The sequence below is a fragment of the Typha latifolia genome, chromosome 1, assembly GCF_019914945.1.
Source record: "Typha latifolia isolate L0001 chromosome 1, TyphaL0001v2, whole genome shotgun sequence".
NCBI classification, from domain to species: domain Eukaryota; kingdom Viridiplantae; phylum Streptophyta; class Magnoliopsida; order Poales; family Typhaceae; genus Typha; species Typha latifolia.
The window spans coordinates 4,173,969-4,190,037 of record NC_133086.1 but is presented as its reverse complement, the minus strand read 5'-3'; the positions used below and the strand labels follow the sequence as shown (position 1 = coordinate 4,190,037).

Below are 16,069 nucleotides of genomic sequence, written 5' to 3'. Positions count from 1 at the left end.
TAGTACAGCCGTGCCCCATGGATGATCCCTCTTTTAGTTGCTTTTCTGTGTGTTTGGTGGAGATAGTGATAGAGATAGGGATGATGGCTTCTAAAGCTACGTTTCTTCTCATCTTCATGGCATTAATGGCTTCCGCAGAAGCTCATGTCTTCTACGTTGGTGGGAGGGATGGCTGGGTGGTTGACCCTTCTGAGAGTTACAACCATTGGGCTACAAGGAATAGGTTTCAAGTCAACGACACCCTTGGTATATATATTAATTACAGCTACTTCTAGTTTTCTCCTTACCTCTTTAATTATATCAAGGATTTATAGTTCAAATAGTTTAGATATGTAAAAAAATTATCTCGAGTGCAGTATTCAAGTACAAGAAAGGGGAGGACTCGGTGCTGGTGGTCAACGAAGTAGACTTCGACGCATGCAACGTGAGCAATCCGATCCAGAGACTAGACGGCGGCGACTCGGCGTTCAAGTTAGACAGGCCGGGTCGGTTCTTCTTCGTCTCCGGCGATGCCGACCAATGCCGGAAGGCCGAGAAGCTACTGGTGGCGGTGATGGCTGTGAGGACTAAGCAACCAATCATACCTCCATCTCCCAGTACTTCTCCACCTCCATCTTCTTATGGTGGTGGTATGACTACTTCTTCTCCTCCATTGCCTCCATCCTTGCCTCCCTACATTGTGGGCCTCTCGCCGGCGCCTTCTGCCTTTGTGCCGGAAGCGACCTCCTCTTCCTGTGCGTTGAGTATGGCAGTTGGACTGCTAGTTGTGGTGCAACTCATGTTAGTTGGTTCCATGTCGATGGTTGTTTGATGTGTTCTTCTACGTACAAAGGTTGTAACTTGTAGTTAAGTATAGTAACTAGAGACATACGGTGTTGATACTTAGCTTCTCATCTTAATTTATCTTTTGTTTATATTTGCATGCATGGTTTACTGGTTCTTTGCAGACTGTAGGATTATGTATGTAAATTGATGATTAAGATTGGGAGTTATTTTTTGATATATTTGTGAATAACAAGGTGCAGGTCACTTGTGATCAAATATATATATATATATATACCTACGGCCAAATACGGTAAACATTAGGTAAGATTATATTACCGTCTTAATTTGAGTCATTAAATCGAGCGTTATTATTTCTACCTCTTAATTTTGTCGATAAAAACTAGATGAGCCCATTCCCTTCGTTAATATCGCTCTTTAATTCTGTTCACATGGTACCGACACCCACTGCGGAAACCCCCATCCCGGCACCCGCATTCGACCGAAGCCTAAATCCTCGCGGCCCCACGCTCTCATCTCAGGTACGTTTAATTAGTTCTTAGTTCTAGTGCGCATAAATGTACCCCTGAAATTGACCGCCACGTGGTACTCTGCGGGGCCCACTTTCCTCTGCGGAAACGCCTCGCTATAAATGGCTTCGGTCACTATCTCTTCTTCCCCGATTCAAAAGAGCAAGAGAGAGGAGCTTTCTTTTCTCCGATTCTCTACTCCTTCCGCGAAGATCCCCACTCCTCTCCCTCAAAGATCTCGCTTTGTTTTTATAGCTATACTTTGAGAGAGTGGACAGAGATAGAGAGAGAGAGAGGCGAGGCATTTGACTCGAGGTAAGGATTTGGTTCTCCCATTGCTTATGTTGAATCCTCGATCGTTTCTCTTGTTCTGGTGTCGTACTTGTTCCTGCATGCTTGGATTTGAGATTGGATTGTAAGTTAGTGGAGCTGGGGAAGATACTAAGGCGTAATTCTTGTGGATCCAATCGCGGATCTTACTCCTTTTTGTCGGATCGGAGCTGGATTCTCCGTCTCAAGTATTGTTTTGTGGGCAGAATGTGATCTGGATTGTTATTTCTGGATTAGAATTGTTGATTTTCTGGTGATCACATGGCTTCTCTATAAAATTGTTGCAAAGGTTCGATCTTTTTTGAATCCTGAGATTGGGTTTGGTCGGAGGATTTTTGAGAAATTAATTAACCTAATTGTTTCTGTTTGGGGGTATCGTGCAAGCTGTAGGAGCTAACGTTGTACAACTTTGACTGCTCGATTTGACTATTTGGTACAAGATTAACCTACTACCGTGTAAAGGAGAGTAATTGTTAAGCCAGATAAATTTTAACAAATTTCCATCTGAACCATTTCCTGGTAAAAGTAAGGAGGGCCCATTTGATCCCTCTGCTGTGAAATGCTACCTGACATGTATAACAATGTGCCTCACAAGTATTAGTTTCAGAATTCTGATAGGTTATATATAAACATGCTACTATGCTACATAACTCCTTATAAAGGGGCTTGAGTCAATAGATGAAAGGAATTCACTGCCCTATTGAAGATCTTAATACACCTTTGTTATAAAAGGAAGAGAACCAAGATCCTCTTACAAGTCCGAGATCTTAATATTAAGGGCAGCTAGCTATCTTTATTCCCTTGCTCTTTCTTTTCTCAGGAATGCCATTCCTCTTTTCTGTATGTTTTTCCTTGATACTTCTTTGCATCTATGTGCCTTTTCCAGCTAGTACGTGCAACGCATGCATGTTATTCTGTTCGCCATCACTCTATTAACTCAATACTTTTTCAGAGGCCATGGTTGTGGAAGTTCTTGAAGCTGATGTTACTGCAGAGGTGGTCGAGGTAGTCAACACAGAAGGAAATCACACCCCTGAGATGGAAAGTAAAGCTAAATCAGATTTGGTTCAAGACAGCAAAGAGTCTGTCAATTTAGTTTTGGTTGATAGCATAAACGAAACAAATGTAGAGACAAAGGAAGTGGATCATACTGGTAATGCCAATTTCCCAACAGATGTTGTGGATGAGTGGCCTGCACCAAAGCAGATCCATACGTTTTATTTTGTTAAGTCCCGGTCTTATGAGGACCCCAAGCTGAAGGCAAAAATTGACCAAGCTGACAAAGAGATCCAGAAGAAGAACCAAGCTCGTTACCAGATAACTGAAGCATTAAAAGAAAAGAGGGTATGCCATGCTTTAATGCTGTCTGAGGACACTGAAACTCTTTGCTTATTGTTACTTGCTATGGTCTGAAAGATACCATATTAAGTTCAATTTTTCTAATTTTGCTATAATGTAGTAGTCTGTTCAACAGCATCCTAGTTAATCTGTAAAAGGAAATTGTCATCCATTTGATAACAAACTATTTCTCTTATGCAGTCTGAACGAGCCAATATTATTTCACAGCTAAAGCCTTTGACTGCAGAAAACAAACAATACAATGAAGCTGTGAATGGGAAGATAAAGGAAATGGAACCTCTTCAGACTGCTTTGGGAAAGTTCCGTAATGCAAATAATGTTGTGAGGGAGAAGGGCATGGGTTTGTGCTATTCAGAAGAAGAACTTAATGACCTTGTAAGCCTGAATTATCTCATTGTTTGGGTATTCTTTATTGTGGTGTTCTATACTTCTTGATGTGATGACAAATTGCCTCTTTGGACCAAACAGATTAAGAGCCTGCATTATCGCATCAGTCATGAAAGCATGCCCTTGGATGAAGAGAAACAGTTGCTGAGGGAAATTAAACAGCTTGAAGGAACAAGGGGAAAGGTGATTGCTAATGCTGCTATGAGGGCTAAGATACAAGATACGGTGGGTCAGAAAGAAGTTATTCAAGACCAAGTTAAGGTAAACAATTTTTTTAATGCTTTTTTCCTATTCCTTGCCTTCATAATATCAATATGTTCAGCTAGAAACATTCATTATTTGCACGTATGTTCTTTCAGATAATTGGTGCTGATATTGATGGAGTTAGAAAGGACCGACAAGCAGTTAGAACAAAAATCAAGCATCTAGAGGATCAACTAAAGGTCATTGATGCTGGGATTAGTTCTTTACAAGAGGAACTTGAATCCGTGAATGAGAAAAAGTACAAGGCATTTGAGATTCTGAATGAACTGAGAAAAGCACGCGATACAGTCGTAAGTAAATCTACTATAAAGATAAAATTTTACGGTGATAGACTGGTATAAGATGTAAATTGTGTATGGATTAATAAGCTCGAATATGGCATTATAGGTCACAACTTACCATTACAGCCGTCATAGCCGGCCATGTTCCAGTCTGCCATTTTCCATCGGGCAGCTGTTATGACCTTTTAACAGGACAATGACTATAAGTAAGCCACCTTCTCATAGATGCACATAAAGGTTATTGTACACCCAGATATACCTTTTTAGCTATCAAATCTGAGAATCATTGCTAGAAAATTGCTGCTGCCACTTACTAGAAGTACTTCTATGTCTTTCAGTATATCTGGAAGAACCTTCAACCAATGCGTCTGGTTGTTAAAGTGGTGAACCTCATTTTTGTCGCTAGAAAGTTAGGTTAACCTCATTATTATACACCCAGAGGTACCTTTTTTAGCTAACCAACTCTGAGATTCATCTGTAGAAAATTGCTGCTACAGGTTACTAGAAGTATTTCTTTTTCTGTCTTTCTACATATGTGGAAGAACATCCAGAGCGATGCTTCTGGCTTGTTGAAGTGGTGAACCTTATTTTCTTCTAATATTCCTGCTATATTGACTTGCCACAGTGCTTAAAGGGTTCATGGGAACCCCTTTAGTAATCTGATTTTTCCTTCACCACAAGTTCGCACTGAATTTTAGATGGTTGATGTCTTCTGGTTGTGGGTTTGTCATTTTTCTTGGTGTATCCCTTCCTACTTTGAGTTGTCTGCTAGCTAACCATGTATCCATTGGAGAAGACTTCGATGATTGTTGTCTTTTTATTCAATTGTAATCATAATTGGGTGATAAACTGTTAGATGTCATTACCAAAGACTTGAGTCCAAGATTTTTGTCCATCTTACACTTCCAATTCTTAATAGTTTATTTTTAAAGCTCCAATTATAAAAGATCAAAATGAAGTACATATTATAGAACTACCATTAATGCCCTTGTTTGTTTTCTGAATAATTCAGAATGCATGTTATTACCAAAATCGTTCACTCTTGAACAATGCCAAGGAACTTGCTGCAAAGAAGGATATAACAGCATTGGAAGGGCTCTGTCACAGCGAGGTGTGTCTGCAATACTTTCATTTGGAGTTTATCCAGCTTTTTAATATTTGTATGTAAGTTCTCTCTTTTTGCATGATAGGTAGAAAATTTCATGTCAAAATGGAGCAGTAATAAAGTCTTCAGGGAGGACTATGAGAAGAGGATATTGGCATCACTTGATAACAGACAGTTATGCCGCGATGGTCGGATGAGGAATCCTGATGAAAAGCACATTATGGAGACACAACAAGCCTTGGTGCTAGAGACTACACCAGCAAAAGTGAATGTGAAGCAAGCAAAGAATATCGTCAATCCTATTTCAAGAGCTGACACTGCCTCTATTGACAAGATTCATGACCAAGAGATTGCTAAAGTTGCTGAAGCTGACCTGAAATCAAAGAAAGCTCACTCAGATAATACAGCAAATAGCCATGATACTGAAAATTCTCAGAAAGAGTCAAGAAAATCTAAAGAGATAGATGCTGAAAAGTTGAGAGAGATGAAAAGAGAAGAGGATATTGCGAAATCTAAGTTGGGCATGGAGCGGAAGAAGAAGTTAGCTGAGAAATCAGCAGCAAAGGCAGCAGCGAGAGCTCAGAAAGAGGCTGATAAAAAACTAAAGGTTAGTGGTAATTTTGCAACCTCCAAACCCCCCCCCCCCTCAATCTTTGGATATGAGGTCTGACACATTCACAATCTTAACAAAAATAAAAAATAACAGGACAAGGAGAAGAGAGCTAAAAAGAAGGCTGCTGTGTTAGCACCTACTATGTCTGATGAGCAGGTCGAATCAGAGGTTGTGGAAGTTGCAGAAACCGATGGAAAGGTGGATGCTCCAGCTCCAGAAGAAGGTAAACAACCAAAGGAGAACATTAGGCATAGAAATTTCAAAAAGGGTCAGAATCAACTTCCAAAGGTCATACTGAAAAGAAAGAAGTCTCGTGCCTATTGGTCATGGGTCGCTCCTGCCGCAGTAGTTCTTGGGCTTACTCTGGTGCTTGTGGGTTTTGGATACTACTACTTGCAAAAGGGTACTTGAAATGGTTAGTGGTAATGCTGATGGTGATGGAACAATTTTGCAGCTGAAGAGCACCATGTCACAATGATACGTGTTACCCGTGTTTTGTTGCTGTTTTATTTCTCTCAGAAAGATCAAGCTATTCTATGCATCTTTAGAGTAGCAAAGTGCAGCAGTCTTGTAATCTTATAGAAATTTCACCATCTTTTTAAAGCCTGTAGCTCATGCACCTGATATTTATGAACAATTACATTGTCAAAGACAGAAACTTGAGAATTATCCTAAAATACTGTTGGTGAATAATATTTCCTACTAGTTCAGGTGTGAGAGTGCCGCGAAGGTGGTTGGTCCTTGTCAAAACCCTACTCACAGTTTTAAATCTCTGGTTACAGATGAAACACCAGGGATCAACAATAATTTGGATGAATTCCGAGGTAACCCAAGCATTATCCTTTCAATCATAACTGTTGCTGCTGATGCTAGTTACTTGGACTGCTGAATGTGAGCCTCAGAATGATCTGCTGCATTATCCAGGTAACATTTATGAAGACTACTCCAAAAGATAACGTGATTCTACTTTGTTTTAGGAAGATTAATGTGTTTGTCACATAAGTTTAATGTTACATCTGCCACTTGCTCTCATCTTTACATGCGTGGTTGATTGTTATATAACATATTCCAGGTTGATACTACTTTAGTGAAATCCATATAGTCCAGGTTGGTCTTTTTATCCTCTTCTTGATTAAAATCTGATCCAGCTGCCCAGGTTGTTTATCACTCCCTCTTTCTCAGGGAAAAGAAAAGGAAGTCAGCAATTTAAGTCTAAATCGTGAAATGTCGAACTAAAGTTCTATTTGAGCACATGATTGGTTGCTTCTCACTTAGTACTGGAACAGCCACCAGAGATCTGCGTTGATGGCAATTATGTGCTTTGATAGCACTTTTGTGTGAATTTAAAAAATAGTAAGTACCTGCATTATATTCTTTCCATTTAATGCTGTCTAGCTTGTCGATCCTAACGAAAATTCCTCACTTTTCTCAAAAGAAGAATTAAATATATGGATTTGCCTCATAAATTTCTCTACTCAGCTTTTTGACAAAATGTGCAGGTTGAAGACATATCTACTGCAGCCTAAAGGTAAGGCAACTGAATCTTTTTCTGGCTACTCATCATCAACCCATGATCCCATAATTCATGGAATATACTGCAATGAAAGCTTGATCCCCATCTTTTGTGGCAATGTTTTATGTGTAATAAATGAACAAGTCAATTCTAATGAATTGCACCTAAGAAGTAAAAGCCTGAATCCTGTCTCATATTCCTAATAATATGCAAGAAACAGGAATATATTCTTGTCAGCTCATAATTGGCTGCAAAATCCTGAGCAACAAATAGTTGAAGTAGAACAAAACAAAAGAAGTCATCTCGCAGAACTGGAATTACTCATTTGGTCTAATAGCAGACAGTTTTCATATGACCTCTTCTGTAAGGCAACTGTCTCTGTCCCACCCATTAAGCCAATTTTTGAGTAGGTATCAATAGGCTTAAGGGATTAAGGATAATATTCTCCTATTTGGTTCTCTGCATCAATTACAACCCATCATCTCTATGACATACATAGTAGAAAGGGAACATGCCAACTTGGGATTGAGGAAAAAATATTATGAAGAGATAAACTCTTCATAATATTTATTCAAAATATTTAAATGGATAAAAGTCTCCTTATCCACATCGCCTTACCTAAGAGATCCACTTTGGGAAGAAATAGATCATCCGCATACCCAGACTGCAGGAATTTCATGCAATCAGGGTGCAATTTACCTGGCATATAATTTACTTCTTAGTTTGAGTTTTTTTTTTTTAATCAAACTAGCCAAATTTTATTTACTGAAATAAATTATACCCGAACTTAATACTAAATGTAGTGAATTGTTGTCAGCTTAGTTTTTCATATCATGGAGTAAATCAAACCTTAAACTGATCACATTTTATTACTTATAAAATGAATTGCTGATAAATTTAGTATTTGCTTATCAAATAAAATATTAAAACGTTCAACATTTTTTTTCTTGGGATGCACTATATTCAATTTTAAAGTTCAATATATTAAGTCTATGTCTTATTAATTTCTTTTAGATAGTTGCCTTACGACTTAAGAAAAATACTGATCAGTTTCAGTGTTTTATTTATGATCTTATAACATAGAAGTTGAGCTAGACTCATTTTTTGACATTTAGTTTGGATTGCGGTCTAATTTTGTTTGAAATAATAGACTGTGGTCTAATTGGCTAAACAAAATTTGGGGAAGGACGAGATTGGCATACCTGAGTGTAGGAAATTCCTGCACCGGGGGGGGTGCAGATGATCTGGTCCTTGCGTGAAAGGCACAGGTGTTGTCAAAGGAGCAGTCACGGTCTGATGGTACAGCTACTTGCCAGCTAATGCCAGAGAGAGATTTCATATTCTCCCATCCATCCATCTATCTATCTATTATTACTTTCCCTATTAATTTTTCAGAAGAATTTAAGTTGAATACGTCTGACTCCTATTTTGAATCAAACCTCAAGTTTTTTAGTTTACTAATTATCTAACACAGTCAATTCTTTTAAATAATAGCTTATTCAGTTTTTTTTTTTTTTTTTTTTTTTTTTGGGTTGATTAGTTATACCCAACATCCAATTACTAAATTGACATGAGAGAGAGAGAGAGAGAGTCAGCAAACAGTTGTTGTTATGATCCTTGAACACAACACGAGCATCAATGGAAAGTTGCAATGGAACATACCCAATTTCTCTCAGAAGTTTCCAAGGCTGACAGCCAAACATGCCTCTGGATCCAGCAGGGTTCTGCCAATCTCTGGTATGCTGATTGCCAATGATTGATTGGCTACTATATATATATATATACTATTGATAACAACTAGATTTTTCTATAAAAAATAAAATCTATAATTAACTTATATTTATTATTTTTGACCTTCAAACTCCTAGAAAATTAAAGTCATCGAAACACATACAACAACCTGAGATTAATATCTACTCGCACATCGAAATATAAGTAAGAGAAATAAATTTATGCTATTATAACGACACCCCCACCCCGAAGTTAGCCGCATGGAGTCTCTATCTAACCGCAATCGAATCTCTCGCACCTGGCTATCTATCGTTTTCACCACGTAGGAAAAAAAAAAATAATAAATAAAAAAGGAAAGCAGCACTTCACCCGTCTGCTCCTCTCTCTTTCTCGAGTCTCTCTACCCAGTAAGTAGTACCCACCATAAGATAGATAGATCCTAAACCATAAAAACAAAATAAGCCGAGGGCTAAAAGGAAAAGAAAAATAAATTAATAGAAGAGAAGAAAAGAATCCTCTTCTTCTTTTCCATGGCTCGCCTCTTCAAGCGAGACACCAACGGCGACTCCCTAAGAAGGCTCTCCTCTGGCGGCCCCATGGCGTCGTCCTCTACTCTCCCGTCCCCCTTCGGCAACATATCCACCTCCCTCTCCGATCCGGATCTCCGTGAGACCGCGTACGAGATCTTCGTCGCGTCGTGCCGCTCAACCGGCGGCAAGCCGCTCACCTACATTCCCCAGTCATCGTCCTCCTCGTCCGGCGCCGGCGAACGGTCGCTCTCGCCGTCGGTCTCCATGTCTCCCTCGTCGTCGATCTCGCCGTCGCTCCAGAGATCGCTCACCTCCGCCGCCGCGAGTAAGATGAAGAAGGCGCTCGGGCTGAAGCCGTCGTCTAAGAAGAGCCCGGGGAAGGATGGGAGCCCTTCGAAGTCTTCCCCCGCGAAGAAGCCCGCCACGGTTGGTGAGCTGATGAGGGTGCAGATGAGGGTTTCGGAGCAGACGGACTCGCGGATCCGGAGGGGTTTGCTTCGGATCGCTGCCGGGCAGGTCAGCTCTCGAGATCTTTTTAGGGTTTCTTTCAGTTTCCTTTAGTGTGAATTTATGTGAATTTTAGTTTATCTACCGGTTTAGATGGTTCTGGCTTAGATCTAGCTTGGACTGGGTAACACTGAGTCATGACCAGATCAATTTTGTGAATTCCTTTGAGTATTAGATGTGAATCGCATTGTTTTAGAATTTTGCCTATTTTTCTCATTTAAGTATAAGCTGTGACTTGTACTGCTTGGATTGTTATGGATTCATCTGAATTTAGTTAAATTTCCAGTGTAAATAGTGTTCCTTTAGATCTAGCCTTGAGTCTGCGTTTTCTTCTAGATCTTGTCTTAAAATATGCTGAATTGAGCTGGATTATGTGAATAATTTTCTCTATCAACTGGTCATGGTTCTGTGCTTTTGTACTATCTTTTTTTTTTCAATATACATGTTAGCTCTTCTCCTGCTTCTTGTATTCTCCTACATATGCATTCAGAAGTGAATCAATTGAGATCTTTTCCAATATGAGATACCCGTGTCTCCTATCAATATTTTTGCTTGGAAAGCTGGAAACCATCACTTGGACTTGCTTCTTAAAACATTTAGGTAGTTAAGAACTGTGCGTCTGTGACAAAATAACAATTTCTTCATTGCCTAAAATGAATGTCCGTTTCATGAATGGGAAATTATAGAAACTATACTGGAGTGAAGAACAAACTGCTGGTATATGATTATTCAGGGGTCTCAGGATTTATGTTTTGACTTCCCATTTCTATCTTCCTCCTCCCATGATAACAGCTTGGAAGGCGCGTGGAGTCTATGGTTTTGCCTCTAGAGTTGCTACAACAGTTCAAGGCATCCGATTTCCCTGATCCACACGAATATGAAGCCTGGCAGGCTAGAAACTTGAAGCTACTTGAAGCTGGATTACTCCTACACCCTCTTGTTCCATTAGAAAAATCGGATGCTTCAGCACAACGGCTACGGCAAGTCATACGTGGAGCTTCAGATAGGCCCCTTGAAACTGGAAGGAACTCAGAATCGATGCAGGTTCTACGCACTGCTGTTATGTCTCTTGCTTACCGATCCTTAGATGGATCTTCTTCAGATGCATGTCACTGGGCAGATGGTTTTCCGCTTAATCTCCATCTGTACCAGATGCTTTTAGAAGCTTGCTTTGATAACAGTGAAGAGGGCTCGATAATTGATGAGATTGATGAGGTTTTGGAGTTGATAAAGAAGACTTGGATTATACTTGGAATAAATCAGATGCTCCACAATCTTTGTTTTACTTGGATTTTGTTCCAGCATTTTGTTTCCACTGGTCAAGTGGACAATGATCTGTTGTCCGCAGCCGATAATCAGTTAGCTGAAGTTGCAAAAGATGCTAAAGCAACAAAAGATCCAATTTATTCTAAAATATTGAGTTCAACATTGAGTTCAATAATGGGTTGGACAGAGAAAAGACTTCTAGCTTACCATGACACCTTCAATAATAGTAACATTGAGTATATGCAAACTATTGTGTCACTAGGAGTATCAGCTGCAAAAATTCTTGTGGAAGATATATCTCATGAATACCGTCGTAAGAGGAAGGAAGAAACTGATGTTGCTCGCAGCAGGATTGACACATACATAAGGTCGTCACTCCGTACTGCTTTTGCTCAAGTAAGCTCATCAACTTCATGTTTAACTCCCTATTATTCATCAACTTCTATTTTTTTTTTTAATTTCTTCTATCTTTGCTTGATTAATTTTCTTTGCCAGATCTAGTAGATTTAGCTGAATATGTTTTGGAGTTTTCTCTTTTAAGTATATTGAGTTATCTATGTGCAGATTTGTACTGTCAGTATACAAATAGTTCCTTTAGGGCTTTACCTATTCTTTTTTCTTTGACATATTTATTAGACCTTTTCAGATTGATAAAATAACATAAAGATGATATCTTGATTTATGCAGAAGATGGAAGAAGCAGATTCAAACAGGCGATCGTCAAAATCCCAGACTACTACTCCAGTTCTTTCCATTCTTGCGAAGGACATTGGTGATCTAGCAAGCAAAGAAAAAGAATTGTTCAGTCCAATATTAAAGAAATGGCATCCTCTAGCTGCTGGAGTTGCTGTTGCAACTCTTCATTCTTGTTATGGAAATGAGTTAAAGCAATTTATAGCTGGTCTGGCAGAGTTGACGCCAGACACAGTCCAAGTGCTTAAAGCTGCAGATAAGTTAGAGAAGGATCTTGTGCATATTGCTGTTGAAGATTCCGTTGATAGTGATGATGGTGGTAAATCACTAATCCGTGAGATGCCACCTTATGAGGCTGAATCTGCTATTGCTAATCTAGTGAAAGCATGGATTAAAACAAGAGTAGACAGACTTAAGGAATGGGTTGACCGGAACTTGCAGCAAGAGGTGATTCTTTCCTATACTTTTGGCTTCCTTTTAGCACTCATTGTACATATGTCAGATTACTTCATGTTTTGGGGGCTTCAGTTTCCTTTCTTTATTTTGGACCATGTAATGGTCAACCCATAGATAATATCAGTTGGTGATGAGTGTAGGTGTATGATGACGGAAATCTTTAGGAACCATTCATGTGTGGCTATACTTGCGTCATAGGGTGTTGTGTGTGGTTACATGCCACACTTTAAAATTTAAATATTACACAGTGATTTATGCATAACGAATCAGCTCCACAGTTTCCAAGATAATGTGGACCATTTTCCATTTACACTATTCTAATATTGCTGAGCTTCTGGCCTTTAGAATGCCTAATCATCTGAATCATTTTAATAAATTCTATCATGTGTCCACACAAGTCTTAATGTTTTTACTTTAAATATTTGTCTATGGAAGCATAGTATTTTCTTCAAATACTCATTATCTTCTGTCACTTTCCACTTCATGCAACTTGCAGATAGAACCCTAGCTCGATATCTTGCTGAAGTTTGATGTAATATAATTATTATTTTCATACGTTTCTTAATCAAGCAATTAAGGCCAATAGTTTGCTTTTCTCACGATTTGTTCATCTCTAACTGATGTGATTACCTCTACTTTAAATTATTCTAGCGCATACTTCCTCTTTCTAGATCTGAAGGAAACCCCAATACATGCATGCTATGCTCTGCAAAATTTTGCAGCTTCTGCACTATCCTTACTCTTTACTCACCGCTCACCATCCTTATTTGATTATTAGTTCCCAGATATACCTCTCCATATTCTCATTACATAGGTTCATCTCCACCCAGTATTTGTGCCTACTGCGTAGTATTGATCTGTTTTCTATTGTTTTAGAACTACCACACAGTCTCTCGTCATCCTGTTTCATTATTCAGCCCATTTGTTGCAGAACCACCATTCTTGCCTTCTATGCAATTCTCCTACCTTACATTGTAGCCCGCGTCTCTATGTCTATTAGTTGTAACCACATTTTCCTGACTTTCTTTACTGTCTTTATTTTTTTTCTGGTATTATTTTTACCTCATCAGTGATTGCCAAATTCTGTGCCTGTTTTAATACAAAGTCTATATGCCTCATAGTTCACATTGCAAGATATTTTCATTTACCCTTCTAAAGTGGAGTAGGTTCACTGTTGGCATTGTTAGCAGTTGCAGTTTGGTTTTTCCGTTGAGACCTTCACTGAGAAGTAGGAAGAACATGCCACTATGAGCATTAGACTACATTTGAATAGATGTTACAAAAAGCTAAGTGCACCTGCGCCTTCTCCTACTGGCTTGCAAAGCAAGGAGAAACTTGAGGTTTTAAAGTCTGTTGCTACCTGCAGTTTTTTCCCCTAATTAGGAGTTGGACGGCTTCTGCCTTAGACACTGACTGTCTAACCATCATATCTCTGAGGAATGTTCAGATTGTGATTTGCATAGATGTATGCTTTTGTCTGTTCTTTGTGAAGTTTCATCATGTATATTTATCTTACCATCTTAAAATTTGTTTGGTGATCTCCAATTATCTCACACAACTCCAGAACTTACTCTTTGTACCTTTCTTGTCAAAATGGTTTATAGAGTTCTCACTGTCATGCTCAGAAGAATAAGAATTGCTTGTTTCTTTATGCAATTTATGTGTGCCAGAGTTTAGCTTTCCTTGGATAGCTTGTATTAGTGAGATCATGGCCAAGTGGTATCATTGTTACAAATATTTTTGTTCCATTTATCTACTCAAGGTGACAACTCTCCATTATCAATGAAGAGGAGAATTGATTTTAATTCATTGATGGTATGATATTATTATCCATTTTCAAGAAATTTTGGATTGGTACTTTGCAGAAATGGAACCCAGGGGCAAATAGGGATAGTTGTGCTCCCTCTGTAGTGGAGGTTCTGCGGATAATAGATGAGACTTTGGATGCATTCTTTGAACTACCTATACCAATGCATCCTGCCTTGCTTCCAGACTTAACAGTTGGACTCGATAGAAGTCTGCAACATTATGTATCTAAAGCTAAGTCTGGCTGTGGTATGTTTGATTAAGTTGAAATTGGTCGTTGCATTATATTGCACAATAAGTTGTAACTAATGATTAATCTTTATTTCTTAGGAACACGAAATACTTTCATTCCTTCGCTGCCTGCATTAACAAGATGTGAGGTTGGTTCAAAGTTATGGAAGAAAAAAGAAAAGTCAAACAATTTGCAAAAGCGAAGGTCACAGGTTGGATCAATGAATGGAGGTGATTCTTATGGATTGCCACAACTATGTGTACGGATGAATACGCTCCATCATGTCCGAGCAGAGTTGGAAAACCTGGAGAAGAAAATTGTTACTTGTTTAAGGAATGTTGAATCTGCTCAAGCAGATATAACAAATGGATTGGATATCAAGTTTGAGCTTTCTCTAGCGGCATGTCAAGAAGGAATCCAGCAGCTGTGTGAGACAACAGCATATAAGGTTATCTTCCATGATCTGAGTCATGCTCTGTGGGACAGCCTCTATGTTGGAGAGACTGCATCTTCCAGAATTGAATCTTTTCTGAGAGAACTTGACCCGACCCTAGAGACGATATCCAACACTGTGCACAACAGAGTGCGTAACCGTGTAATAACAGCGTTAATGAAAGCTTCATTTGATGGGTTCTTGCTAGTGATTCTTGCTGGAGGCCCTTTGCGTGCTTTCTCTCGCCAAGATTCTCAAATAATAGAGGATGATTTCAGGTCTCTCAAAGACTTATATTTGGCAGATGGTGACGGTTTGCCAGTGGAATTGGTTGAGAAGGCTGCAACACAAGTGAAAAATGTTTTACCACTACTTCGAACTGATACAGAAAACCTCATTGAGCGGTTCAAACGTATGATTGCAGAGACATATGGGTCCGCAGCCAAATCTAGGTATCCACTACCTCCTACTTCCGGGCATTGGAGCCCGACCGAGGCCAATACAATCTTGCGAGTTTTATGCTACAGGAATGATGAGGCTGCCACACGGTTCCTCAAGAAAACCTACAACCTTCCGAAAAAGCTGTAACTTATCAAAACAGTAAATGTGTGGTAGATTGATCAGTTAGTGCTTGCAGTGTAAATTACCAGGTTAGACTTGGTACTACTTGGTCTTTACTGATTGCACTATGTAACGTGTCTTTGTAAAGGTATTCAGAGGAGTCTCCTTCTCATGGGAACATTTTCTATATGCCAGATCACCATTGCAGCCTTGGAGATGTATCGAGTTGGTTGAAAATTCTAACGAATGGTGAATTTGGTTTGGTTTGTGGTTTGGTTTGTGTGAGTTGCTGTCAGTAGAAAAGGAGGATGGGCATCTGATCAATCTTTCACGCAACAGGGTCTGTTGGAGGTTAAGATATTACTCTACGATATTTAGAAGCATTCTTTGGGTTAGCTGGAGCTTTTGGTTACTTTATTATTCTTATGTTATCTAATCGAGTTCTTTTTTTGTCTCCTGACCGAATACTGTGTGCATTGGATAAGTTAAATGACATCTGCTGTGAATAAGTTCCTTTCTGTCGTGATAACCTTTTACCTGTTACTGCATCATTGTATTAAATTCTTGGGTGGTCCTTGATATTATTAGTTGTATGTTAATACAAAACTACTGATGTAGTAGTCTTCTACGAGCTATATCCTTCGTCTTATACTTTTTGGGAATCTTTTATACTTTCAGGATCCTCAAGTCTTTCAAAGGTTTATGTAAAG

At 39.1% G+C, this 16,069-nt stretch overlaps 3 protein-coding genes and 1 long non-coding RNA gene across 5 annotated transcripts; all 4 read left to right on the top strand.

The window, feature by feature from the left end:
* Nucleotides 1–83: 83 nt before the first annotated feature.
* On the top strand, nucleotides 84–818 carry LOC140799216 (early nodulin-like protein 1). Its single transcript, XM_073153409.1, has 2 exons — nucleotides 84–246; nucleotides 357–818. Exons 1-2 carry the CDS (start codon nucleotides 84–86, stop codon nucleotides 809–811), a joined length of 618 nt encoding a protein of 205 aa, XP_073009510.1. The 3' UTR covers nucleotides 812–818.
* A 622-nt stretch (nucleotides 819–1,440) lies between these two features.
* LOC140780719 (proton pump-interactor BIP131-like) lies at nucleotides 1,441–6,324 on the top strand. Its single transcript, XM_073126439.1, has 8 exons — nucleotides 1,441–1,607; nucleotides 2,575–2,966; nucleotides 3,162–3,356; nucleotides 3,450–3,629; nucleotides 3,728–3,922; nucleotides 4,926–5,024; nucleotides 5,104–5,625; nucleotides 5,725–6,324. Exons 2-8 carry the CDS (start codon nucleotides 2,580–2,582, stop codon nucleotides 6,040–6,042), a joined length of 1,896 nt encoding a protein of 631 aa, XP_072982540.1. The 5' UTR covers nucleotides 1,441–1,607; nucleotides 2,575–2,579; the 3' UTR covers nucleotides 6,043–6,324.
* A 529-nt stretch (nucleotides 6,325–6,853) lies between these two features.
* LOC140780720 (uncharacterized) lies at nucleotides 6,854–7,321 on the top strand. The gene is made up of 2 exons (XR_012107555.1): nucleotides 6,854–6,984; nucleotides 7,131–7,321. It is a non-coding gene; the product is annotated as an uncharacterized lncRNA (long non-coding RNA).
* A 1,975-nt stretch (nucleotides 7,322–9,296) lies between these two features.
* LOC140780718 (protein unc-13 homolog) lies at nucleotides 9,297–15,877 on the top strand. Of its 2 annotated transcripts, XR_012107554.1 has the most exons (6): nucleotides 9,297–9,921; nucleotides 10,705–11,574; nucleotides 11,866–12,318; nucleotides 14,193–14,382; nucleotides 14,464–15,448; nucleotides 15,555–15,877. XR_012107554.1 is itself a non-coding variant. In XM_073126438.1 (5 exons), exons 1-5 carry the CDS (start codon nucleotides 9,406–9,408, stop codon nucleotides 15,384–15,386), a joined length of 2,952 nt encoding a protein of 983 aa, XP_072982539.1. In that variant the 5' UTR covers nucleotides 9,297–9,405; the 3' UTR covers nucleotides 15,387–15,877. The 2 variants fall into 2 exon arrangements, 1 of the variants encoding a protein (XP_072982539.1); XM_073126438.1 differs by having other exon boundaries at nucleotides 14,464–15,877.
* The last annotated feature ends 192 nt before the right edge of the window (nucleotides 15,878–16,069 follow it).